The sequence below is a fragment of the Podarcis bocagei genome, assembly GCF_964188305.1.
Source record: "Podarcis bocagei genome assembly, chromosome: 17".
NCBI lineage: Eukaryota > Metazoa > Chordata > Lepidosauria > Squamata > Lacertidae > Podarcis > Podarcis bocagei.
In genome coordinates this window covers 5,548,762-5,575,372 of record NC_138143.1, presented here as the reverse complement: position 1 = coordinate 5,575,372, position 26,611 = coordinate 5,548,762, and the positions used below count along the sequence as shown (strand labels likewise).

The following is a 26,611-nucleotide window of genomic DNA, read 5'->3' as shown; positions in this document are numbered from 1 at the left end:
ATCAGAGGATTAGATGAGGACCAAAAGGAACTGTGTAAATTCGCTAAGACTCATGCATTGAGGAAATATTTCCCTTCCTTCCACACATCCAATGAACTGGGGAGTTTTCTGTTCCTCTGTTTAGGAAGCTTTGACCTATTTTTGGTTTCTTCTCTGCCAAGGAACACTGCAGCAGGTACAAGTAGCAACGCTAGTCATTTTGCAGTGACCTTCTTCTGTCCCCTTGGCGATCTGGACCCATCGTCTATTTACGCAGCATATTTGTGGTCTGTTTATTTTTTTTCCAGAGCCCTCATCAAGTGCTGAAAACAGGACACGGGCTCTTCAGAATATTTTGTTTTCATTTCATCTTATGGAGTAGCGAGTGAAGCTGGCCACCCTCCAGTCTTGGATGCATGGACAATCAAGGCTTGTATCAGGATGAATGCTACATTTATAGGTCCTTTTTATGAAAAAAAGAAAGAAAAAAGAAACCTAAGTTTTAAAAGCACGAACGAAAGGGATGCCAAGGAGGCGTTCTCATCCACAAAGCCTTCCGCAAAGACGAGGCAGAACTTTCATGCCAGTCACCACCACCATGGAGCAGCTCCTGGGATATTCTTTCTGTCTCTTCCTGATCCTGTCACCTTTATGTAGCACAGGGCACCCTATTCAAATCCACATACCTTCTCACAAGGTAAGTCCTGCTGGGAGCCAGACAAATGTAAGGGTGAAATGATGCTTGGCTGTTTTTTTGTTTTGTTTTTTGTTTTAAGAGGACTACTGAGCGGTCAGGTCAGCTGGAGGCAGTAGTGCCAAATAGTTCAAGAGCAGTGGAAAGGTTGAATAGAAATATTCCTGAGTTCTTCTCCTGCCTTTGAAAAATCAATGGGTTCCAAAAGGTGGAGAAGAGAGGGGAGGAAACACTAGTTGAAGTGTTCTCTTTTCGGATCAAATTGTCTAGGATTGTGCAATGCAGAATAGACAAGTGGGTGTATCTGTGTTGGAAGTAGTAGGTGAAGTAGGATGCAAACATTAGGGTTACACAGAACTCCTTATTGGGCAGAATAAAGGGTCTACTCTCTCTCTCTCTTTCTCTACAGACAGACTGCAAAGCTGGGTAACAGCTTATTTCCATTCTGCTAGATGAGGAGTTCTGAATGACTCAAAATCTTGCATACTCTTCTTCCAACAGAGTCTGCTATTCCCTCACCTATTTTGTGTTCCTTATCTAATGGGACCAAGAACGGTACCATCTTGACATCAATACAGAGATGCCTTGATTTTCCATCTCTTCCTCCCACCCAGGAATATTAGTTTTCAGTTTATTCAGGCTAAGAAATTAACTCATTAACTCTGACCAGCTGTAGAAGGGGGAAGCTACGTGCTGTCTGAAGTATTTCTCATGCCCGGTAGTACTGGACTTCGTTGTTGTAGCTGAGAGGAATCAGAGTCCCTATTTGCTACATAATTCCAGGCAGTCACCATCAGTGCGATATCTTGGTCCAAATCCAGTCCATGGCAGCTGCGACTTATTTCCATCCAGACTTTGATAGACCAAAAGCCACAGCAGGTGCAATCCATGAATGGCAAGATTTGAGAACAAGCATTAAAAAGTGGTTAATGTCCTAGAACATTTTTTACCACGTGAAGCAGTGCCTGCAATGAAACAAATTAGGGAAAGTTTTCTCCTCTAATCTGACATCTTCTGCTGTTTTTTACTTCTTAAAATCATGGTTAAATTAACTGGACCTCAAACATTAATTTTAATGCTTCTCAGCTCTTTCTAACTACAGAGAAACTGTTTGAAAAATAAAACATTACACACTCTCTCTCTCTCTCTCTCTCTCTCTCTATATATATATATATATATTCCAGATCCATGTAGATTTGGCAGTGCTGCCCTAGAATGATGCGATTTACCCTATTTCATAAAATCAAGGAAGATATGGAAAAGGTTTTGTGTTCTAAACGGAACAGGAAACAATATTTCTGGCACAAGAAACTTGTGAAGATCTTCTCTGGGGCTGAATCTTTAAAAAAATCAGATGACAGCATGTCCACACAGATAACCAACCTATAAAGTTCCCATCAAAACAAACACATCAGGTCAATATAATTTATGATTAATGAATAAGTCTCAATTTATTTTACGATACTCCCCCATGTTTTAAAAAAATAACTTGATTTGTATCTAAATGAAAAATCAAAATACTAAGGAGTTTCATCCCTGCCTGATGTCCTTCTAGTGTGGAGAGCCAGTGTAGTGTAGTGGTTAAGAGTGGTAGACTCGTAATCTGGTGAACCGGGTTTGATTCCCTGCTCCTTCACATGCAGCTGCTGGGTGACCTTGGGCTAGTCACACTTATCTGAAGTCTCAGCCTCACTCACCTCACAGAGTGTTTGTTGTGGGGGAGGAAGGGAAAGGAGATTGTTAGCTGCTTTGAGACTCCTTTGTTGTTTTTTAGTCGTTTAGTCGTGTCCAACTCTTCGTGACCCCCTGGACCAGAGCACGCCAGGCACTCCTGTCTTCCACTGCCTCCCGCAGTGTGGTCAAACTCATGCTGGTAGCTTCGAGAACACTGTCCCACCATCTCGTCCTCTGTCGTCCCCTTCTCCTTGTGCCCTCCATCTTTCCCAACATCAGGGTCTTTTCCAGGGAGTATTCTCTTCTCATGAGGTGGCCAAAGTATTGGAGCCTCAGCTTCAGGATCTGTCCTTCCAGTGAGCCCTCAAGGCTGATTAACTTAAGAATGGATAGGTTTGATCTTCTTGCAGGGTAGTGATAAAACAGGATATCAAATCCAAACTCCTCCTCCTCCTCTTCTTCTTCTTCTTCTTCTTCTTCTTCTTCTTCTTCTTCCTCCTCCTCCTCCTCCTCCTCCTCCAATCTCATTAGCCAGCATGTCATGCGGGATTGGGGCCTCGGTGGTGGCAGCCCCTCCTCCTCTTTGCCCATCTCCAGCAGCTGTCACAAGCTGCCCAAGGGAGGAGGCCAGCAGCAGCAGCGATGGAGAGGCCATGGAGAGGTTGCCACTGCTTGAGACAAGTGCTGGCTCATCCTCGTCCCTGAGCTTGGTGGTGGCAGCACTGGCAGGGGAGAAAGGGACATTCCAGGATCAAATCAGAAGCCAGGATGGCTTTTGTAATTCCCGGACTGTCCCTGGAAAATCAAGATACTTTGAGGGTTTGCTCGTCATGCTGGATTATGGCTTATGATTTATGTAGTCAAAATACATTGACTGTCGATAAGTTATTTTAAGCATTTGTGCCCCACTTTTCAGCTGAAAACATTCCCAGAACTACGTACAGGTCAACAAAGAGAAAAGCAGTCCCTACCTTCAGGCTTACAATCTCAGCTACTCTCAGCAGCAGCTCTTCAAGGCCCCTGGCTGAGCTTTTATCCAACTGCGCTACATGGTTGTTCTTATGTACTGAGGTTCTCACCCTGGGCCAGCAGGGGGATACTGTAGATAGTTTTCACTCAGGTCCACATATGCAAATAAGGAATTGAAAGTGACGTTCAGTGATTGGATAGTTACAGAAAGTTGTTACTGTTGTGTTGTAGCTGAGCTCTATATAAGCAGGTTGGCTGAACCATAGAATCATAGAGTTGGAAGAGACCACAAGGGCCATCGAGTCCAACCCCCTGCCAAGCAGGAAACACCATCAGAGCACTCCTGACATATGGTTGTCAAGCCTCTGCTTAAAGACCTCCAAAAAAGGAGACTCCACCACACTCCTTGGCAGCAAATTCCACTGTCGAACAGCTCTTACTGTCTTCCTAATGTTTAGGTGGAATCTTCAGCTCAGTTCTGTTCTGGCCTGTGAATAAACAAGAGCTGTCTGAAGAATCGCTGTGTTGTCTGATATGTTCACCCACAACTTAACAGCTGTCTTTTATTTTTATTTCCCCCCCCCCCAAAAAATTATTGATTTTCCAAAATTTATAAACAAACAAACAAACATAAATCCTAACTGTAATTATTCCACTCTTAATAACATTGTTATGTGACTTCCTTGAATCCCCCTGGCTGAATTCCAATGTATATCATTGTAACAGTTTTCCAAAACAAATTTCTCATAAAATTTACTTAATCAATTAACGTCTTTCTTTCTTTTCATTTTAACTTTAAACATATTGTTCTATAACATCACATATTTAAATGCTAAACCTATCTGGTATTTGCAAGTATTTCTATTTAAATTATCTTAGCATATTTAACTAAATAGTCTTTGAATTTCATCCATTCTTCCTGATACTCCTCCTCCTTCTGGTCGCGGACTCTTCCGGTCAGGTCGGCTAGCTCCGAAAAGTCCATCATCTTCATCTGCCATTCCTCCACTCTTGGCACTTCAACAGTTGTCTTTTAATTGGAGATGGTGAGCCAAACTTGAGCCCAGGAGAATAATAATAATAATAATAATAATAATAATAATAATAATAATAATAATAATAATAATAATAATTTATTATTTATACCCTGCCCATCTGGCTGGGCTTCCCCAGCCACTCTGGGCGGCTTCCAAAAGAATATTAAAATACTATAATACATCAAACATTAAAAGCTTCCCGAAACAGGGCTGCCTGCAGATGTCTTCTAAAAGCCTGGTAGTTGTTGTTCGCTTTGACATCTGGTGGGAGGGTGTTCCACAGGGCGGGCGCCACTACCGAGAAGGCCCTCTGCCTGGTTCCCTGTAACTTGGCTTCCCGCAGTGAGGGAACCGCCAGAAGGCCCTCGGTGCTGGACCTCAGTGTCCGGGTAGAACGATGGGGGTGGAGACGCTCCTTCAGAAGAAGAGCAGAACCACAGGCCCTGCCTTCAAGGTGGTCAGCTTTTGTTTCCTTGATCTTTGGGGAGGTGGGCTCAGCAAGTGAGCTGGAGACATTGGTGATGCTAAAATGGGGTGTGAGTCCCATTAAGAGTCACAATAATTTAAATTAGAACAAAATATTTACTCTTGAAAATGCATGATTTATTCTGGAACCCAAGGCCTATGCTAGCTGAATCTCCACTCAGAATAAACGGCTATTTGTTTTAAGTAGGCACAGATCATAACACTTTTTCCTGAGCTTGCAATCTTCAAAGGGGAAAGTAGTTGCATGTTTGGAAAGAAATGGCTGGCTGAGCAATGCAAAACAAAGTTGGTAGAACTGGAAATGTCACCTGTGGTGGGGATGGCATGACCTGAAAGGAAGCAGGCAGTTCAGTGGATTCCCTGAGGTAAAGGCAAAGCTTGCCTGACTTTCAGATGCTTAGGAATATAACTTTTATGGACTCTTTGAAGACACCTGGCAAGATGAATTAGGAATATACAGAAGACAGGATGAAGAAATATGAAGGAAATTGTCAATTAGCCAGTGAGTCAAAACACACACAAACTGGTCGTTTTGGCACACCCCTAGAACCTAAAGTTTTGTAGATTCCAATGAGAGGCCAAGGGGCTCCAAGATTTGTGCAAAAAAGGGAATTACAGCAGGCATCCATTATTGACTGCTGAGAGCAGGCTAGAACTGGTGTACGCACAGTCCAGCACAGTGCTTGCTGAAAACTGTACCTGATAGAAGAAGAGCAGATGACTCTCTTTCACTATAACATGGCAGAAATAAATGTCTGTGTCTCCACATCCCCAGCCACAGTCCAGTTGACCGAAACCAGACAAATTTTCATTGTAAACAGATTTTATAACCAAGGCTTTCAAAGAAAACTACATATTCCTGTAAAACAGACTGACTCTGTGGTTTGGCAGGTTGTAATCTGGAGGAAATGGTGTGACTTTTTGCTGTTGTTAATGAGGTCTGGTCTTTCTTGAAGACTGAAGCTCACGGTCTGGGAATTCTTCTAAGCACATATGAAACTTAAGAGTACTGCCCTGAATTTGACCAAACTCTTATCTAGTCCAGCATTTTGTTTTCCACAGTGGCCAATCAGATGTCCATGCAAAGTCTGCAAGCAGAAAGAAAGTCGCACCCTGGATCCATAACTGTCCCTGGAACATCAGGATGCTTGCAGCTCAAGCTCTTTTAACCACATTCATCCAGTGACAGCTAGCACATTCTCTTCTACATTTCAATTCCGTAATCATTCCAGTATTTGGAAGACCCTTGATTACACCAAAGTAAACAGATTTGCTTTGGAAAATTGTTTGGGGATAGCAATCCCATGCAGTTGCTTGTAATTTAGTTTGATCCAGCACATTCACTTTTCCTTTTGAAAGAACAAACTCTTTTTGTTTTCTTCCACAGAGGTCTACACGCCAAGTGAAGACCCCCAAAACAGAGGTAGGTGATCATGTTGGATTACCAGTTAATTTATTACTGATCAACCATCCTTTTTTTTTTACCACAGTCATGTCACTGCAAGGTTTGTTATGCAATGGTAGCAGAAAGAGGTGCTAGAATAGGTTGCGTTGCTTTGTCTGCGGCTGGGGGACGCCATTTTGAAATTTTAAACAAACCCCAAATTTAAAACAAACAGTTACCTGCAACGGTACCCACAGGATTTTCTTCCCAGGGTGGGGGGCAGGCAAAGTAAAGCACACGAAGTGGGGAGAAGGGAAGTTTCTCATCAATACATAGAGAGAAGAAAAGCTTCTGTTCATTGAGCCTTGTATCTCAAGTTCTACAAATGTTAGAAACTTATGGTGGTGTTCAACTAAGGACTTGTCCACACTTCCGCTTGTCCTGCCACTTTCCCCTGGGAAAACCCACGGCTTACTGCTGAATTGGAACAAATGCCAATTGTTTTTTCTGTGGATTGACATTAGTTCTGATTCAAACAATGGGCTTTCCTGGGGAAAGTGGCAGGACAAATGAAAAAGCATTATTTGGTTGACGAACTGCACCACAAAATTATTTGTTTGCTTGTTTGTTTGTTTATTCAGTTTTCAGATCAAAGTTTTACAATCACATATCCAATACAGTGGTACCTCTGGTTACAGACGCTTCAGGTTACAGACTCCGCTAACCCAGAAATAATACCTCGAGTTAAGAACTTTGCTTCAGGATGAGATCAGAAATCGTGCGGCGGCAGCAGGAGGCCCCATTAGCTAAAGTGGTACCTCAGGTTAAGAACAGTTTCAGGTTAAGAATGGACCTCCAGAATGAATTAAGTTCTTAACCCGAGGTACCACTGTATATAACATAAAAACAAGATTCCAAAGAATCTCTCTTTGTGGGTCCTATTGTTAATCATTTCCTCCTGCATCTTATATGATAATCCAAATCTTTTACATCTCCATTATGTCCAAAATTCACTATTAATCTACAAGTGTTATTACAATCCTACTAACAGTTTTAATTGTTTACAATGGTTTTTAAGATAAATTATAAATTTTCCCCATTCCTTATTAAAATTTGGGTCTTCCTGATTTCTGGTTCTTCCGGTCACTTTTGCCAATTCAGCATAACCCATCAACTTAATCTGCCATTCTTCTCTGGTAGGAACTTTATCTTCTTTCCATCTCTGGACCAATAACATCTGTGCAGCCGTAGTTGCATACATAAATAGCCTTTTCTGCTCCCTTGGGATTTCGGCACCTAGGATTAGAGTGTTGGCCTATGACCTGGGAGACCAGGGTTTGAATCCCCACTCAGCCATGAAGCTCACGGGGAGACCTTGGACCAGTCACCATCTCTTTGCCTAACCTACCTCATAGGGTTGTTGTGGGGATGGAATGGGGAGGGAGAGAACCACATACACCACCTTGAGAAAAGGTGCTATATAAATGTAACAAAGAAATAAAATAAATAAATAGAAGCTAGCATCTTGAGTGGTTGTAGACTGACTGACTGACAGGATGGAATCCAGCAAGGTTTCTGTTTAGGGAAAACAAACACTTATCTGTACGGGCCTCAAATGACCATGCATTAAAAAAATTAATTTACCATATATATTTGGGCCATGTAGAATATACCCATAGGATTGGATCCAATGAAGTCATCCCTCTCCCTTCCCTGTGCACCTCCCCAAATCTCTTCTGAGTTTTCCCTTTTTGAGAAGATTGAGGGGCACTAGGGGGGCATGTACACAGGGGGAGAGAGTGGACATCTCATTGCATAGGCAGAAGTCCTGGCATTGCCGAGACAGCTCTGTTGGATACAAGCCATAATTTTATCTGTGTAACTGAGTGTCCCTTGGGGATCCCGCAAAATAGCTAAGAAAGGGGGAACACAACACAACCTGTTTTGTCTGGAATCAACCACTTACCACAGTGGTATCCAAACTTTTTTCAAAGAGGGCCAGATTTGATGAAGTGAAGGGCCGTGAGGGCCGACCAAAGGGCCAACCAAAGTTGTTGGTCTTTTTTAGGATTGAAGTTGTTGAGGTTTTTTAAGGACATAGGTAGGCAAATTAAGGCCCCGGGGCCCAATCTGGCCCAATCACCTTCTAAATCCAGCTCACAGGCAGTCCAGGAATAAGTATGTTTTTACATGAGTAGAATGTGTCCTTTTATTAAAATTGCATCTCTGGGTTATTTATGGGGCATAGGAATTTGTTCATATTTTTTTTCAAAATATAGTCCAGTCCCCCACGAGGTCTGAGGGACAGTGGACCGGCCCCCTGCTGAAAAAGTTTGCTGACTCCTGTTTTAGGATTTTACCCTAGGAAATAAACTGCCACAGGGGCTGGATTAAACTGACCGGCAGGCCAGATTAGCCCCCCTGAAACAGACTTTGGACATGCCTGACTTTACATTAAAATTTTAGAAGAAGGAACGGCTTATAATTAAGGGCTACCTGCAAATGCTGATATTTTGTGAACTTAATCAGTCAGTGATCAAATGATACAGATATTAATGTCTGCATGAATAAATCTTATTTTATTTTGGTTTGAAAGGCTGTAGTTGGAGCTGTTTCCCCCCTCTCCACCCACAATCCAGCTCTATTCTGTGCAGCTGGGGCCCCACACAAAACAGGTGTGGCAAGAGGACTTGGTCCTACTTGGAGGGTTCTCATGGTTATTTTCTGCAAGTCCACCCATCTCACAAATGATCCAGGTAACACTTCTCAGAGGGCTCCTTATGCCTGATATTCATTCTGACTCTCCTTTTGGTTTTCTCTTTAGCTCATCATTTCCAGTTTCTTGGTGCGCTCAACCATTGTGTCTCGCTATGCCTCCACCCAGGTGTGGACTTTCATGAGCAACCCACACACAGAGGCAAAAGAAGCTTTCTTTGATCTGGACCTGCCCAGTTCGGCCTTCATCTCCAACTTCACCATGTGAGTCTGAGCTAGCGGAAGGCACCATAACAGAGCCATAATTTTATGGGACTGAAAGGGATATAACTCAGTGGTGGAGCACAAACTTTGCATACAAAAGGTCCCAGGCTCAGTCCCTGGTGTCTCCATTTGAAACAGGGTACTCCAACTTTTCATACCAAGTGGGCCACAGCAGCACTTTGACACGCAACCCATGGGCTGCACACTGCCCAAAATTTGAAGCCCCCTCCTCCCCCAGCTCTCACGCTGCTTTCCTAAATCCAGCTAAGCAAGGAGCTGGGCTTTGGGAAGGATGTGCAATGCTCTGGCAGGGTCCTAGAGCCCTTCCACCCCCTTCCCAAAGCTGAACAAGCACTAACTAGGCTTTGGGAAGGAGGCATGAGGACTCTAGGACCCTGTTAGAACCCTCACACCTCCTTCCCAAAGCCCAGCACCTTCTTACCCAGCTTTGAGAAGGTGACACAAGGGCTGGGGTGTGTTTCACATGTTGCTGAGGGCCACCAGAAAGGACATTGAGGGCTGCATGTGGCCCTTGGACCACCCTTATTTAAATGGTTCAAGGAAAGGAGCTCTGCTCAAGACCTTACAGATCCACAGTCAATTCTTCTTCCTTGGCGATTACTCATAGCCAAGTAAAATTGTCTTCCATGAATATGGTCTTAACGGTGTGTCTGTAAGCAACTGTGGAGGCCAGTTCTGGATCCACACATCCTTCCACAGCTGGGACTTAGGTTACCGGGCAGGAGTTGATCACGGTGATCACATTTGCCAAACGTACCTTCCTCATTTCTCCCTTTCTTTCTGAGTTTGTGCTTCTGTCCATGATGCCTTTGGTAGAGGCTATTCTCCAATTGGAGCCCTTGCAGGCCAGTGTTTCCCAGTTGTCGGTGTTTATACATTTTTAAAGATTTGTCTTGAGAGCATCTTTAAACCTCTTTTGTTGTCACTGGCATTACACTTCAGTTGGGAATAGAGTAGTTGCTTTGGAAGACAATAATCAGGCATCCGAACAACATGACCAATCCAATATACTTGAATCCTGCCCACAAAGTAGCGTAAGTCTGGAAAGCAGCTCAGCCAGACCAGCTCAGCAATTCCACTGCAATGGGGAATTCCCTGCAGACATGTGCATAGCTGTCAACTTTTCCCTTTTCTTATGAGGAATCCTATTTGGAATAAGGGAATTTCCCTTAAAAAAGGGAAACATTGATAGCTATGGACATGTGCTGAGGGTGAGGCATAGAGTAATGTGTGAATAAGAACAGGTAGAAAAAGAGTTGGGTGAGGAAAGCAACCATGAAGAAGAGAAGAAGAAAGAAGATAAGAAGTTTAGATGGCCCATTCAGTATAAGTGTAATGGAATATGGTTGGAGGGGGCAGCCCTTGACCATCAGGGCTGCCAATCAAACATTTTAAAAAAACTCTGTTCCTGTGTCTTTCACAGCTGTTTGATCTGCAGGAGTTAGGTGAAGTTGTTCGCAGCATGGAGCTAATCATTATCACCTGCTCATCTCTGCAGAGCAAACAGCTGTTAAAGGCAGAGGAAGCCAAACCAATGGAAATCTTACAGTGGTTGGTCTGAGAAAGAACAGAACTGCTTGTAGAGCCGCAAGAAGTGGGAAATACTACCCTGTGCCCTGGGAAAGCTGACAAGTGATGTTCCAGAACTCCAGAGCTAGATTTTTCTCTGCCTAGCTCCCCATCAGACACACACCAGCCCCTCCCACTTCCTCACGAAACCTCCTCAAGCTCCTCGCAATGGAGCCCAGAGAAGGAAGGTCCCTTGAGTGGGCAGGAGCATCCTTGGGGATAAGGCTGAGGATTGTCCCAGCAGCCAAAGAAAACTTGGCGGCAGAGGCTTGATTCTGGCGGTGCCTCCTCTCGGCCCGCCTGCTCGCAGGCCCTGGAACACAGGCAAGGCTTGTTCAAGCTGCTGCGGGAAGTTTGTTTTCCTTCCCTGCCATGGCAAATGAGGTTGTCTTTTAATTGCAGAGGACGGGTTTGCTGGGTGGCGGGAGGCTGTTTTAAAGAGATACCGCTTACCCTGAACACAGGGGCAGGAGCAGCATGTCTGTTCCTAAGCTCTTCACATAAAGCGGGGTGGGGGGGGATCCCAAGAGACTGTGATCTACTCAGAGGGTTAAAAACTGGCAGTGATCTACCCCCTTTTTAGGGGTTCAGGTCAAAGTTGTTGAGCTTTTTTAGGGAGAAGGGAGGCACCGTTTTATGGGCTGCAGGGCTAAAATGTTGAGCTTTTTTTAGGGGAGCCAAAGCTGTTGAGCTGGGGGGGGGGCAGTGACCTACCACTGACATCCAGTGATCTACCAGTAGAACATGATCTACCTGTTGAACGTGCCTGACATAGAGCAATGTTTCTTCTCTAATAGGAGTGGTTGAGCAGAGAGCCTTAGTCTTCAGGTGTTCAGAATGGGGCAGCTGAAATGATCAAGCGGCTGGAGCAAATCCCTCTGAGGAAAGCCTGCAGAATTTGAGGCTTTTTAGTTGGGAGACAAAGTGAGCAAGGGCTTATCTTGTTCCACTGCTTTCCCTCAGGGAAAACCTCTCTTTAGCGCTCAATTCAGGTTTCCCCCGCATTGCCATTTGTCCAGGTTTTCCCTTGTGTTATGTACTGAGTTGAATAGGATCCAAAATGCAGCAGTCTGAACGACTTCCGGGTTGGCGCCATCGCCGAATGGCGGACTCCCTCCGAGCTCCGGAGGGAGTCTGCTCGGCAGGGGTTGGGTCCTACCGCGCTGGTGACGCGGGGACCCTCAAAAACCACGGGCACGGAGCCCGTGGACATGGGGACTCGGCTGGTACCGTCAGCGCCCTCCCGACTCGTGAAGGAGCCTTTTTAAAGGCTACGGATCGGGTGCCGGGGAGCGGCGTGGTACTGTGAGTCTATCGCTTCCCCTGCCGAGCGCAGCCGCATGCCATTCGTCGGAGAGCGCTGGCTTCTTCCATTGGAAATTCGGACATTTAACAACAACCCGTGAGTAATTGGGTAACCGGGTATAAAAGGAGAAAAAAAGGAATTTTTTTCGGATTCGGCACGAGCGGGGGGGATCTAAAAAGGAAGTCAGTCCCCTACCTGATTGTAAACATGCTAAAACAAGGACTGAGAAACCAAGATCGATTCAGAAGTTTATTGCTGACAAAAAATATCAATTCCATGATGGGATATTACAAGAATTGTGCTGGAGGAGAAAAGTCGAGGGTGAGAGGGAAAAGTCAACCCCCCCTGGGAACCGGGGCGATTCGGAGAACCTGGCAGAGAGAGATGGAGAGTTTGACAGCTGTCAAAGTAGCTGTCAAATCTTGAGAATACAAAGAGGACTTTGTTACAAGTATCTTGCTGGTTAAATTTGTTACAATTGGACATAAATATGGATACAAAATGTCGGGGGGGGGGAAAGAAACAACAACTTGACTTTTGGATTAGAGGACACAAAGTTACTGCAACCCCCCTAGAGGGGCTTTGGGACATTACAAGTGGCGTATGTGGAAAACTACTCCGGGATGTGTACTGGTCTTAGCTCCTGGGAAAGTAGCAAAACTGAAATATTGTTTTGTCTACAGAGGTGACAACACAATAGAATCTTTCTATTGAAGTAAGGTAGGAACTGGACGTAAGTTTTTGTTCCTGAATAACAAACCTCTGTAGAGATACTAGATTTCAGAATAAGAATGGTTTTGCAGCTGAACAAGACAGAAACCTGAGAAAGTAAGAAACAAAAGAGCAAAGGACCAACTACGCCACGGAAAGAACAATGGGAGGAGCAACAATGACCAAGGGAATTTAAAGGCCTCTATTAGACTGGATTTTTGAAGTTAAACATTATCAAAACAAGCAAATTCAAAGAAAACCGGCAAGATGGATTGTGGAAAATTTGGTTGTGGACTTGAGACCTCCAGGCCGACAACATACAGACTGATGGACATGGGGAATCCAAACCGGGGAAGGGAGGGGGAATTCTAGAATCCAAAGGCTATGTAACCAACTTTTGGAATCTTCTTCTATCTTCTATCTTTTATCTTTCTATATAACTTTGGTATTTTGATTTAACATGTTTTGGGGAAAAAAGGGGGAATTCGTGGAAGGAAACGGGGCAGATCTTGGGGAAAAAATCTTTGTTCTATTTTGTTAAAGATGAGGAGTGATGTTAAGATTGTAATTTAAATTGGCTAATAGGTACAACATATTAGGTTTAAATTGGGAATGAGAACTTGTGGAACCAACGTAGGGATAGGGGAATACAGTCGGGAGGGGAAGGAGGGAGTCCCAGAAAGAAGGTTATGAAAATAAGGGTTTAAAATTGGTCTTTCTTTTTCTTTCTTTTCTTTATCTTTTCTATTTTTTTCTATTCTGTTATTATTGGAAATTTTAATAAATATGATTATTAAAAAAAAAACCAAAATGCAGCAGTCTGATTGGTCCTAGAACAATAGGATTCAGAATGCAGCAGTCTGATTGGTCCTAGAACAATAGGATTCAGAATGCAGCAGTCTGATTGGTCCTAGAACCATAGGACCCAGAATGCAGCAGTCTGATTGGTCCTAGAACAATAGGACCCAGAATGCAGCAGTCTGATTGGTCCACAGGAACCACCCACTCCAGCTCCAGGTGGAAGTGAATCTGCAACCTGATTGGCCTACAGGAGAATCCCAGAATTAGCCAATCACGTGGGGCCCATTGTGTAAATAATGTATATAAAGCAGACAGTTCTGGGGGAACTTCCATTCCTCCTCACCACTATGAGCTGAATAAAAAGCATGAAATCCACTATCGACTCTGAGTATATTTCACCTTGGAAAGGAGCGGGGGGGGGGGAATGGACTGTGCCTAGAAAGTGTGGGTCAGGTGGAAAACTGCTGGGATCCATGCTTTGTAGGCACGGCACGAGCGAAAGTGTGGAGAAGCCCTAAGAAGTGACATGAGATCATGCTTGGCGTGGAGAAAGCAGAGAAAGAAGTTTCCCTCCCTCTCTCAGGGGCTTACAACAAAACAGAACGTTGGAGGGTCCAGGGCAGACAGTCCTGTAGGGAATTTGTTCCCACAAGAGACAGCAATAGCCACCAACCTGGATGGTATTAAAAGAGGATTAGATAAATTCACGGAGGATGGAAATATCATAGAATCATAGAGTTGGAAGAGACCACAAGGGCCATCGAGTCCAACCCCCTGCCAAGCAGGAAACACCATCAGAGCACTCCTGACATATGGTTGTCAAGCCTCTGCTTAAAGACCTCCAAAGAAGGAGACTCCACCACACTCCTTGGCAGCAAATTCCACTGTCGAACAGCTCTTACTGTCAGGAAGTTCTTCCTAATGTTTAGGTGGAATCTTCTTTCTTGTAGTTTGGATCCATTGCTCCGTGTCCATATCCATAGCTACTAACCATGATGGCTCTGCTCTATCCCCATGGCTGGAGACAGTAATGTTTCTGAGTACCATTTGTGGAAACCACAGGAGGGGATTGGGCCTTGCGCTCACGTTCTGCTTGTGGCCTTCCCATCAACATCCGTGAGAACAGGATGCTAGACTAGACGGTCTGCTCCAGGAGGCATCTAATTTTCCCCCCCTCAAAGTATTCCTAATGGTTTTTAATATTAATACATTTGCATCAATCTTTTTCCACCTCTTAAATTCAGAATCTAGATCCCAGGGTTAAGGTACCTTTTTGAAAGTTCAAGATACTTAATGTCATTTAACTGTCTGACAGACAGTTATTATCAGATTAATCTGAAATAGCGTTTGGTACGAAAACAAATTGCATGTACTAGGGGATTCAAGGCCTTATTAAAAATTGTGTACTTGCAGCAGAACTATATAAAATGTTTCAGGTTGCTACCAAGAAAACATTTCATTCTTGTATACCAACCAGAGTAATATGTCTTAATCTGAAAGTTGAAGGAGGTGCATAAGAACTTCCTTATGATTATAAAATATAGGTAAAGGTAAAGGGACCCCTGACCATTAGGTCCAGTTGTGACCGACTCTGGGGTTGCAGCGCTCATCTCGCTTTATTGGCTGAGGGAGCCGGCGTACAGCTTCCAGGTCATGTGGCCAGCATGACTAAGCCGCTTCTGGCGAACCAGAGCAGCGCACGGAAATGCTGTTTACCTTCCCACCAGAGCAATACCTATTTATCTACTTGCACTGGTGTGCTTTCGAACTGCTAGGTTGGCAGGAGCAGGGACCAAGCAACAGGAGCTCACCCCATTGCGGGGATTCAAACTGCCAACCTTCTGATCAACAAGCCCTAGGCTCTGTGGTTTAACCCACAGCGCCACCCACGTCCTTAAAATAAAATATACATGTTGCTAAAAAAATTAATAATAGATGGTCTGCTCCAGGAGGCTCGCCTTAAGTTCTTGGGCTTCCATCAGCTCCAGCCCACAGATACTATGGTCAGCAATGGGAGTGAAAGTGCAACAGTGCACGCCGAGCCACAGGTCTCTCATCCCTCATGTGTGTACTCAGCAGAGTCTTCATATAAACTTCCAGAAGTTTAATTGGGGTGGGGAAAGGTAAGTTCACTACTGTACTGCCAACTCCATCCTAGTGTTTGAGGCTACATGGGATCATTCCCTGGGAGCTCCTTTATCTCTGATTACTCCAGAGTGTAAAAATGTTGCCACAGCACTCGTTCTTCCAGTACACTGGGGTTTCTTTGCGATTTCCTATTGAATAAAGCCAATCACAGACCTTTGAAGCTTGCTGTCAATCTCATCTCTCCCACACTCAACCAACTATATATTTCAGGGTTGATCTCTGGCATTGAAAACAGATGCCAGAGTTGTGAGCTGGTGAGCCCTGGCACAAATGAGTGCCCCTCTCTCTCTCCCCAGCTCAGGAAGATTTTTGGGAAACTAGAGCTACCAGGGTAGGAAGCTAGTAGTATTATTTTCCACATCCTGTTTTGTAAAGAGGGTGCAGTGCAGTACAATTCTTACAGCTGTTGTTCCCTTTACCTGTTCACAGATCTATATTGGATTTGGATTTGATATCCCGCCTTTCACTCCCTTTAAAGAGTCTCAAAGCGGCTAACATTCTCCTTTCCCTTCCTCCCCCACAACAAACACTCTGTGAGGTGAGTGGGGCTGAGAGACTTCAAGGAAGTGTGACTAGCCCAAGGTCACCCAGCAGCTGCATGTGGAGGAGCGGAGACGCGAACCCGGTTCCCCAGATTGCAAGACTACTGCTCTTAACCACTACACCACACTGGCTCTCAGTATTTAAAACAAGTCACTTTTTGTCGTTTCTTTTGATCTCATCTGCACTCATGGTATTAGCAGAGTCTACAAGGAGTCATGGGTGACTTTTTTTCTGTCCCTACCAGGACCATTAATGAGAAAATCTATGTGGCTGAGGTGAAGGAGAAGCACCAGGCAAAGAAGATGTATGATGAAGCCCGTAGACAGGGGAAGACAGCAGCTCATGTTGGCACCAAGTAAGAGACCCTCCCTAGGACCCTCCCACCATTCGACCTTTGCCCTCCCCCAGGGATAGCTAGGGGCATTTCATGTGCCCACAGCTAAAATCTCACATGTGAGAAGCGTTACCTCACAACCCTGCTCTGAAACAACAGAGACCAATCAGTGCAACCTGCAACAAAATGTTGCAGTGTGAAGCGCTTCTGTGTAGCTAAGCCCTCTTCTCAGATAGCCCAGTCCATCCCCTGCTCACCACCAGCGTTCCATTCCCACTGAGCATGCTCCATTCGGCTGTTTGGGGAGGCTCCACCCAAGTGCTCCCCCCCCCCCCCGAAGAATGAATGTTTGTCCTTTTGCAAACCTTTGGATTCTGCCACCTCCTCGCAAGTCTGGATGGAGCTGTTCTGACTGCATAAGGACTGGAACTAGGGGTGGGGGAGATATTTGATTCTGTTTTCCTGATTCAAACCTTCCAAAGCAATGCACAAACTGAAACGCAGCCACAATTCAAAATCCTCCCTTCTCTCAATTTTGCCTTGCGATTCTCCAAGCAAATAAAGCATACAGAAATGCATATAAAGTGTACCTAAAGTAGATAAAAATGAGTATATTAATTAAATATCTAGGTTTGGGGAAACCTCAAGGTTTGCCAAAGTACAAAAAAATAAATACTGGGTGGGGGGGAATCTTAAGGACCACAGGAGGACAGAGCATGCTCAGTGTCCACAAAATGGTGGCTGACTTTTGGGGGAATGGGAATAGAAAACCTGGTGGAAGGAAGAATGGGACAATCATGGGAGAGGGCTGAGCTGGCTGGCTGGCTGGTCCAGGCTCAGAATCTGTTTGGAAGCATGCAAGGTAGTCAATGACATCCACCACTCAACCCCCTCCAGGAAGACTTTTGAAAGCATGCCCAATTGCAGCATACTCTGTGCTTGTGCGGAATTATTCACCCAACCAGTCGAGATCGATAATGAGCGGGCTTGCCCCAAGTGCAGGGGTCCTGCCAAGTGGGTTCTCAAAGAGCAAACATCGTCTCCGATAACCTGCTATTGAGTGACGTTTCCCAGGGACCGAGAAACGGAAAAATTCAGGGTGTCAGCCAGCGTGGAGGCAGGGGGCAAGGTGGCCTTTGAGCTGACTTACGAGGAGCTGCTGCAGCGGCATTTGGGCAAGTACCAGCATGCCATCAGCATCCGGCCCCATCAGGTGGTAAGGAACCTCAGCGTGGAGGTGAGCATCTCCGAGCGCACCGGCATCAGCTATGTCCATGTGCTGCCACTCCGCACGAGCCGACTGCTGACCAACACCCTTCGAGGTATGGCGTTCTCCTCCGGCTGCAAGGTCAGGGAGGCTTCCAGATAAGCGTCACTTTTGGCCTTTTTTGTAAAAAAAGGATAATACATTTCTCCATTGTGCTTTATTATTATCTCTTGCTTTGATAGTCAGCCGGCTGTCCAGGTTTATATATACATTTTTGTTAGTTTTTTTAACATATCATTTCCAACAATCATATAACATAACTTCTTATCTTATACAATACAGTGGTACCTCTGGATGTGAACGGGATCCATTCTGGAGCCCTGGTTGCATCATGAGCATGTCTGTGCGTGCGCAGGTCGCAATTTGCCGTGTCTGCGCATGCACGTGACATCATTCTGAGCATCTGCACATGCACAAGCGGCAAAACCCAGAAGTAACCTGTTCCGTTACTTCTGGATCGCCACAGGACGCAACCTGAAAAGATTTAACCCGAAGCGACTTTAACCTGAGGTATGACTGTATTTTAGACTTCCATCAACACCTCTGATGATTTTCCGTTCTTTATCACTTATTCTGCATTTCTTAATTTCTCTATTACTCTTAATTATCATTAACTACTAATTCTCCTCATAGTCTTTCTTGCAATATTTCAAATAGTCATCCTTACAAAACTTCTTGCAATCCTACTAGCGTAATCTGTTCATTACCCACGGATGACAGCAGGAGTCAGAGACATGGCAGTCACTCCTGGAACTGGTGTGGCAGCTTTGGTGTGACCGGCTGTCCAGGTTTAAGCATGCTCCAGAGCACTGCGGTACACTCTGTGTTGTGACACCACCTGCTTTCACCACAGTTGTAACACAGGAGGTGGTGAATTGCAGATTTGGGTGTTGGTTGTGTTGCTTTTGCTCCCAAAATCTTAGGCTTTCAGCAAAGGCAAATACACCTGGGAAACAGAACCGCAGCTATCTGGTAGATTCCAAGTCTTGGGGATGGTTCACATATGCACATGCTACACATCCGCTTCTCCCACCTCTTTCCCCTGGGAAAACTTGCTCTTTACTGCTGAATCGGAGCAAACATCAACTGGATTTTCTGCTGGCTGATGTTTGTTCTGATACAGTGGTAAAGAGTGGGTTTTCCTGAGGAAGGTGGCCGGGCAAACAGAAAACCACTCAGACCCATGCCTGGAAAGCACAGGGCAAGCGGAAAACCTTTTGGACCTCTGCTTTCTAGGCCTGGGACAAGCAGAAGTGTAGATGAGCCCTGACCCCAGTTCAAAGGATTTGGAAGTTCTGTCCATAGTGCTAGATCTGTAAAGGCTGATTCACACACTTGAGTTCATTCTGTGCTGTGGCTGTCATTCATGGGTGAGCCAGCAGCCCTCCACCTCGTCCACGGATGAATTTGCCATTTCCTTTCAGGTGATGCTGTTGTGCCGCCATCTACTCGGGTGGAGAAAGGAACACACTGTGCTTGGATTGTTTTCTCTCCAACCCCGCAAGAGCAGGCGGAGTTCTCCAGCTCAGGAATCATGGGTGATTTTGTGGTTCAGTATGACGTGACCATGCCGGATGTTGCAGGAGACGTACAGGTTAGGGAAAGGACAACCCAACCAGAACTGAGACTAGATGGAACATTTGGGGCTTCAGGACTGCCTTAGAAAGGGTAACACAGACTGTGATACAGAGAAATCCAGGCAGAGACCAATGCAAGCATGAGAATGACCTTGTTAGATAAAATTGAAGGGCTGCTTAGTCCAGCTGTGTTGCAACGCTTGTCAGCCAGATGCCTCTACAAGGTCACAGGCAGGCAGGACTGTGAGTACTGGGTTCAAAATAAGTCCTGCTTCTGTAAAAGCAGAACCATGCAATCTGGATAACTTTTGCAAATGAATGTCTCTATAAAGTACTTTCCATTTACAGTATTCTCAGTGTTTCAGCTTTTGCATGGGGCACAGTTACACTGGGCAATCTTATTTAGACCTGATAATTCTTCTGATAATTCTGTATTGCCCATACAAATCTTCCTACTGCGCATGAGAGATAAAAACTTGCTTGAAAGGAAGGAAGGATGGTGAGATTATTAGGAAGCCAAATTCTGCGCCCAATACCACATCCTGCACTTTTTCTGCAGTTGTGCTTGTAGGATAGGAAGATAATTACCATCCCCAGCTACCTTTCCTTGGAACCTGGTAATGCAACAGCAGGTGTAGTCTGTTGTCTTCCCACTATTGTTGGACTCTAACTACCATAGCATGCACAATGGTCAGGGATGGTGGGGTTCTAAACCCAGCAACATCTGGAGATCGACAGGTTCCCCATCCCTGGTATTGTTTGTTGTTATCATCCATCTGTCTCAAGAGTCAGTGGAGTGTGGTTCTGGGCGTGAAGTCAAACCACTGGAAAATCACAGCGCCTGCTGTGGCTGCAGAGACTAGTAACTCTTAAGTGCTGCCCCCTGTGTTGGTTTTGCTGCATTAGCAGCACCAAAGCGACTTCTCTGGAATGCAAGCCTAGGTAATGTGTGTAGAAGTCCTGGGCTGCCCAGATGACAAGACCCCCTGCCGGCCTCCCTGACGGGGTCCAAAGGAAAGCAGAGCAAAACGTTTGGCACCAGCTTGGCTGCAGGAGTTGCCGGAAGGAGGCATACAAGGCGCCATCCAGTGGCCTTAGGGACTGCACTCTGGATTTGTGTAGGGTGGGATTAAATCAGGGTTGGCAAGGTTTACCTCACCCGGGCCGGTTCACTCCAGCGGAGATCAGTGGCATAGCGTGGGTTGTCAGCACCCGGGGCAAGGCAAGTAATTTGCGCCCCCTAACCCGTGGATTTGCGCCCCCTAACCCGTGGATTTGCGCCCCCTAACCCTAACCCCCAGATGTTGCGCCCAGTGCGGCCACCCCCCCTGCACCCCCCACGCTACGCCACGGGCGGAGATCCCTTGGTGGGCCGGATTGTGCGTGCGCGACTTCCGGCACCTGCATCTGCTCAGGAGCGATTTCCGGCGCCACGGAAGCAAGTCCCAGTGCTGCGCTGTGTCGGTTTAGCGCAGCACACAGGGACTTGCCGGTTCAGGGGTGGCTCGGGGGCCAGTTAAACGACCCCTGTGGGCCGCTTGTGGCCCATGGACCTTAGGTTGCCGACCCATGGATTAAATGATAGTGCGCACCCTTTCCAGAGTGACCGTTCTACTTCTCTCTCTCTCTCTCTCAGATCTACAATGGCTACTTTGTCCACTTCTTTGCCCCGAGGGGCTTGCCCCCTGTGCAGAAGGACGTGGTGTTTGTTATCGATGTCAGTGGCTCCATGTATGGCACCAAGATGAAACAGGTGAAGTTGCAAACAGGAAGGGTCCCTTTCCCCTGAATTGGTGTCTTTGTGTTGGCACATGTGCCACAGTCCAGAAGGAAAACATGGGTTGTTATTTCCCAAGACGCACTTCTTCTAAGTCCAATTTCCTGGTGTTTATATGCTAGAATTGGGCTCAGTGCTATGCAAGGCTTGAATGTCAGTGTGAACAGGCTGTGTGAAGACAAACAGAAGTGAACTATTATGGCTAGATTTTTATCCCACCCTTCCTCAAGGTGGCATACATGGTTCTCCTCCTTCTCCACACAACAATCCTGTGTGGTAGGCTAGGCCAAGAGAGTGTAACTGGCCCACTGTGCAATCTTCATGGCTGTGTGGGGATAGGATCCCAGTCCTAGCACTACATTACACGGATAAAGGATTATCCATTTTAAATGTTGAATCTAAACTTTAAATGTTGTTGAGCTGGGTTGATTTAATATTTTCTAACAACAAATGTTGAGCTCAAAGTGACTCACAATAATCACACAATAACATTAAAAAAAACAACAAACAAGGTAATCACTATAATTTCAAACGCAATAGCTGATGAAGCAAACAAGAAATTCATCAAAACAATTAGTGCAATTCAGTAATGTCAGAGCATTACCAGCTTTTTATGCTGTGTGCAAAGGAAGAAGCACCTCACAGAAAATGGCTCCTCCAAATTTTCAGCAAATCTCCTTCTTCCCATTTGGTCTGCTGCCCCATTCTGCAACGTAAACCTCCAGAGAAGGTTTTGTGGGGACTCGGGAACAGTCACCCTTTCTGTGACTGTTTAAAAATGTTTTTAGATGTTTTTAATTTTAAAAAATAAAATCTAATTGTATTTGTTGCTTGCCACCCTGGGCTCCTTTTGGGAGGAAGGGTGAGGTAAAAATTCAATAAAAATTCAAGTAAGTAAGTAAATTATGTGTGGCAGTCATTACCTGCTTTGACTCATTAAGCATAGCTAATACTAAAATTATTCTGAACTTGGAACTCTTTGCACATGGCACCTTCTTGAGGAAAAAATGCAAGTTGCAGGATGAGGTGAGTGTCGTGCACTTCACAAGCCATTAACCCTGAGCTGCAGATAAGTTGCATGGACCTAGTCTGGACAGGTTCAAAGAGCAGCCCCTTGCGGCTTGGGAAACATGGGTCACCATTTACTTAAGCAGATGTTTTATGTAAGGACGTTTCCTTCCGCAGACCAAAAAGGCCATGCACGTCATCCTGAGCGACCTCCACCACGATGACTACTTCAACATTGTTACTTTCTCGGACGCTGTGAATGTGTGGATGCCCAGCCATTCCATCCAAGCTACGCCTCAGAATATCCGGAAAGCCAAGGACTATGTCAGCAAGATGGAAGCAGACGGATGTGAGTTCTGGGCCGGCCAGGATAATTGCGGGGGGGGGGGGGTGTTGCTGATATGCTGGTCCTGGAGTCAAGGACACAAACAGCCATTGGGGTATTGGGAAGAATGCTCCATATTTGCTCTCTTGACCTCTGCCTTCCCTGTTCTTACACACAGGAGCCGAAACGGGGGTAGATCAAAGCTGCCAACCCTCACTTTCAATAATAATAATAATAATAATTTTTTAAAAAATTATTTATACCCCACCCTTCCTGGCCAGAGCCGGGCTCAGGGCGGCTAACACCAATAAAATCACAGTAAAAAACAAAAACAATCATGATAGGGGGAAAAGAAAAAACCAGTTTAAAATACAGGTTAAAATGCAATTTTAAAATGCAGCCTCATTTTAAAAGTAACCGATAAATCCAAGACCATAAGGGGAGGGAAACATAAGGGTCAGACTGAGTCCAAATCAAAGGTCTGTCTTGTAAGCCCTACGAAAAGTTGTCAAGTCCTGCAGGGCCCTAGTCTCTTGTGACAGAGCGTTCCACCAAGTCGGGGCCAGTACTGAAAAGGCCCTGGCCCTAGTTGAGACCAATCTAACCACCTTGCGACTTGGGACCTCCAAAATGTTATCATTTGTGGACCTTAAGGTCCTCTGTGGGGCAAAACAGGAGAGGCGGACCCGTGGATACGTGGGTCCTAGTACCCAAATTCTCCCCTTTGGGTGTGACTCTTGAGCCCAGATTCATAGCCATCTCTGGGTCTATCCCTTCCTTTAGACACCACTGTTCTTCTCAGAAAACCTAGGAGTCCTGTCTCATGATTTCCCGGGCCTTCTGCTCCCTAGGGACTGATATCAACGCAGCTCTGCTTGCTGCCGCCTCCGTCTTCAACCGGAGCTCTCCAGCGGCAGGGAAAGTTGTGAAGGAACAGAGAATCCCCCTGATCATCTTCCTGACAGATGGCGAGCCCACCTCAGGCGTGACGGCCGGCAGCCGCATTCTCTCCAATGCTCAGCAGGCTCTGAAAGGCAGCACCTCACTTTTTGGCCTGGCTTTCGGCGATGATGCGGACTACGGGCTGATGAGGCGCCTGTCGCTGGAGAACCGCGGCGTCGCTCGGCGCATCTATGAGGATGCCGATGCCACTTTGCAGCTGAAGGGTTTCTACGACGAGATCGCCAGCCCTTTGCTGTACGATGTGGAGCTGGCCTACCTGGACGGGGTGGCGCAAGACCTCACCCAGAACCTGTTCCCCAACTATTTCCTGGGCTCCGAGCTGGTTGTGGCCGGGCAGGTGAAGCCAGGGGCAGCAGAGCTGCGGGTTCGCACCACGGGGCACGGCCAGGAGGGCCCCCTGAGCCTGGAAAACGACATCTCTGCCAACGCCACGGAAGCTGCCCCCTTTGGCTGCTTTGGAGATGCCAACCAGATCAGTCGCTTTGTGCAGAGGCTTTGGGCCTACTTCACCATCCAGGACCTGCTGCAGGCCCGCTTCCGAGCCAATGACACAGCCGCCCGCCGCCTGCTGACTGAAAAGGCCACCAACCTGTCCCTCAAGTACAACTTTGTCACCCCCGTCACCTCCCTGATTGTGGTGCGGCCAGATGAGGACAGAGAGAAGGGCCGGCCAGCGAAAGCTACTACCAGCCCTCCTGGGGTGACCAGAGCATTCAAGGCCACCCCCACAACATTTGGGGTTTCCGCTGCAGTGGGGCTCTCTAAAGTGGCAAAAGCCACACCTGCCCCTGGAGCGACCAGTGTCCCCGTGGTTGCAAAATCTCCAAAGGCCACAGCAAGGCCAGGATCTGCTCCCGCTCCCCTGGTCCCAGTGGCAGCAGCTAGAGTCACGAAAGCAAGCAGAACCACGTCCCCACCGTTTGCTGCCATGACTGCCGTCACTCCCGCCACTGCCTTCATTTCCCCAGTGCCTCCTGCTCCCGGTCACACCAAAACGGCCAAAGCTGCCACACCAGTTCCAGGAGTGACTGCCATGTCTCTGACTCCTGCTGTCAGCCGTGGGTCTGCTAAACCACCCAGAGCCACAGCCTCCCCAAGGGCAACCAGGCCGCCCATCAAACCCCCCAAGCCCAGCTCCACCAGAGCTGGGAGACAGAAGGTCACGCTTCAGCCACACTCTGTTTTGGAGACTAGAGGAACAGCTGTTTCCAAGGTCCTGTCAGGGACCGCCAGCACAGGGCACAGCAGGCCTCCCACAACAGGGCACCCACCTGGCAGTGCCAAGGTCCTAGGAGGTCAGTCCAGTCCCTGGGAGCAGCTAGAGATGACACCAAACCCTGTCACCCAGCACCAAATGCCTACCAGCTGGCAGGCAAGTACTGCCAAGGTGGAGGCCGGGAACGTTCCCTGGAGTAAGACAACAACTCCCAAAGGTGGGGCAGCTGCAGAGATGCACACTGACAGGCCCCCATGGAACAGCACCATGCCTTGGGGCACAACATCTGGAGCTACGCCCCTAGTGACTCTGGGAGCAGAGTTGGAGAGTAAAAGCAGGATTCCTGGTAGCACCACCGCTGCGCCAGACATCAGCCTCCTCCTGCTGCCCGGGGAGTCTGAGCTACGCTCAGCCACCGACCAGGACACAGAATATGTGGAGTCATTGAACCCGCCAGCTGTGTATAGTTTTGTGACACCCCGGGGACACGCAGGTAGGTGGATGGAAATAGGAGTTGCTTTGCATGTTTCAGCCTTCCTCTGACATCTGCAACCTAGTCTACACCTGACCAACACTTGCCTCACTTCCAGCATCCTTAATCCAATTATGCTGCTGGTCTCCCAAGCTATGGGTCTTGCTTGAGGAGGAACTTGGCTTGGTTCAACACTCATAGGTCTTAACAACTCTTTGGCTCTACCAGCGTTTGGTGTCACCTGTCCAAAGAACCAGCTGTGTGGTCTCTTTCTTCCTTGCTCTGTCTCTCCCACCTTAACCTGTGCTCTAACTTTACCATCTTTCTCCTCCTTTAGGACCTATTGCTTCCCCCTCCCCATTCCTTCCTTCTAGCCTGTGCATCCTTCCCAGCAGTCTGGCTTCCCCCCATCTCCTGCTGCTGCTCTACATTCTTTGGGATGTTGTTGGACTCTTAACTCCCATCAGGCCCTGGTCAACATGCCCAACGGCTGGGAATGATGGAAGTGGAAATCCAGCAATGTCTAGAGGGAGTCACATTCACTGCCCATGCTCTATGCCATCTTCTTCCCATTCTGCTCCCAAATGGTTCAGGCTCTCAACTTTTGTTTGTCTTCTCCTCAGAAACTCTGGATTATGAAGACTATTCAGGTAATTCTGCCATCATAGTCACTCACTCGGAACTTTGCGGGGCTGGTAAGGTCATCATATTTCCTATTTTAAAAGGTTTTATCAGATTCCAGTCCTCCTGCCTCTCTGGTGGTTAAGAGATGTTTTTAAGCTGGGAATCAGGGCTGGCATGAACACAGGGCCTTGCCAGTTCTTTCTTTCTTTTTACAGAAATCCCACTTGGATATTAATAGGCAGCAGCTTCCCCCCAAACTGGTGCCCTACAATTGTTTAGGACTGCAACTCTCTCTGCACCCACCCAGCATGGCCAGAGGTCAGGGATGATGGGAGCTGCAATTCAAAACATCTGAAGGGCATCAGGTAAAGGAAAGCTTGCATATGGGAAAGTGGCACTTGGCCTCGATACGATACGATACGATACGATACAATATCTTTATTGTCATTGTCCCATACAGAACAATGAAATTGAAAAATCTACATAAGACATTCAAAATCCCCTAAAAACTCTGAAACCCCATTTTAAAATACAATAGACTATAGAGACTCCTTATACTGCGTTTAGAACCAGAATTGCATTTGGGTAGAAACTGTTTCTCAGGCGGCTAGTCCTGGTCTTTATAACCCTGTACCTTCTTCCAGAAGGCAGAAGCTGAAAGAGATCATTTCCGGGGTGCGCACTATCCTGCGCTATCTCTGCATCTTTCTTATGGCACCTGACAGCATAGATTTGATCTAAGGTGGG

The 26,611-nt window shown here is 46.5% G+C and overlaps 1 protein-coding gene across 3 annotated transcripts in view; it reads left to right on the top strand.

Moving 5' to 3' along the window:
- The first annotated feature begins 156 nt into the window (after positions 1–156).
- ITIH6 (inter-alpha-trypsin inhibitor heavy chain family member 6) overlaps positions 157–26,611 on the top strand; it is a 33,227-nt gene continuing 6,772 nt past the window's right edge. Inside the window, exons 1-10 of one of the 3 annotated variants that reach the window (XR_014003195.1) lie at positions 157–676; positions 6,227–6,262; positions 9,048–9,202; positions 16,546–16,656; positions 17,710–17,957; positions 19,327–19,496; positions 21,116–21,232; positions 22,442–22,613; positions 23,441–25,261; positions 25,864–26,229. Coding sequence is in view for 2 of the 3 variants with exons in the window: in XM_081175674.1 (XP_081031800.1) it covers positions 503–676; positions 6,227–6,262; positions 9,048–9,202; positions 16,546–16,656; positions 17,710–17,957; positions 19,327–19,496; positions 21,116–21,232; positions 22,442–22,613; positions 23,441–25,261; positions 25,864–25,890 (3,031 nt within the window). In the remaining variant the exon portion in view is untranslated. The remainder of the gene's footprint in view (positions 677–6,226; positions 6,263–9,047; positions 9,203–16,545; positions 16,657–17,709; positions 17,958–19,326; positions 19,497–21,115; positions 21,233–22,441; positions 22,614–23,440; positions 25,262–25,863; positions 26,230–26,611) is intronic. The other 2 variants (XM_081175674.1, XM_081175675.1) reach the window with 2 other exon arrangements.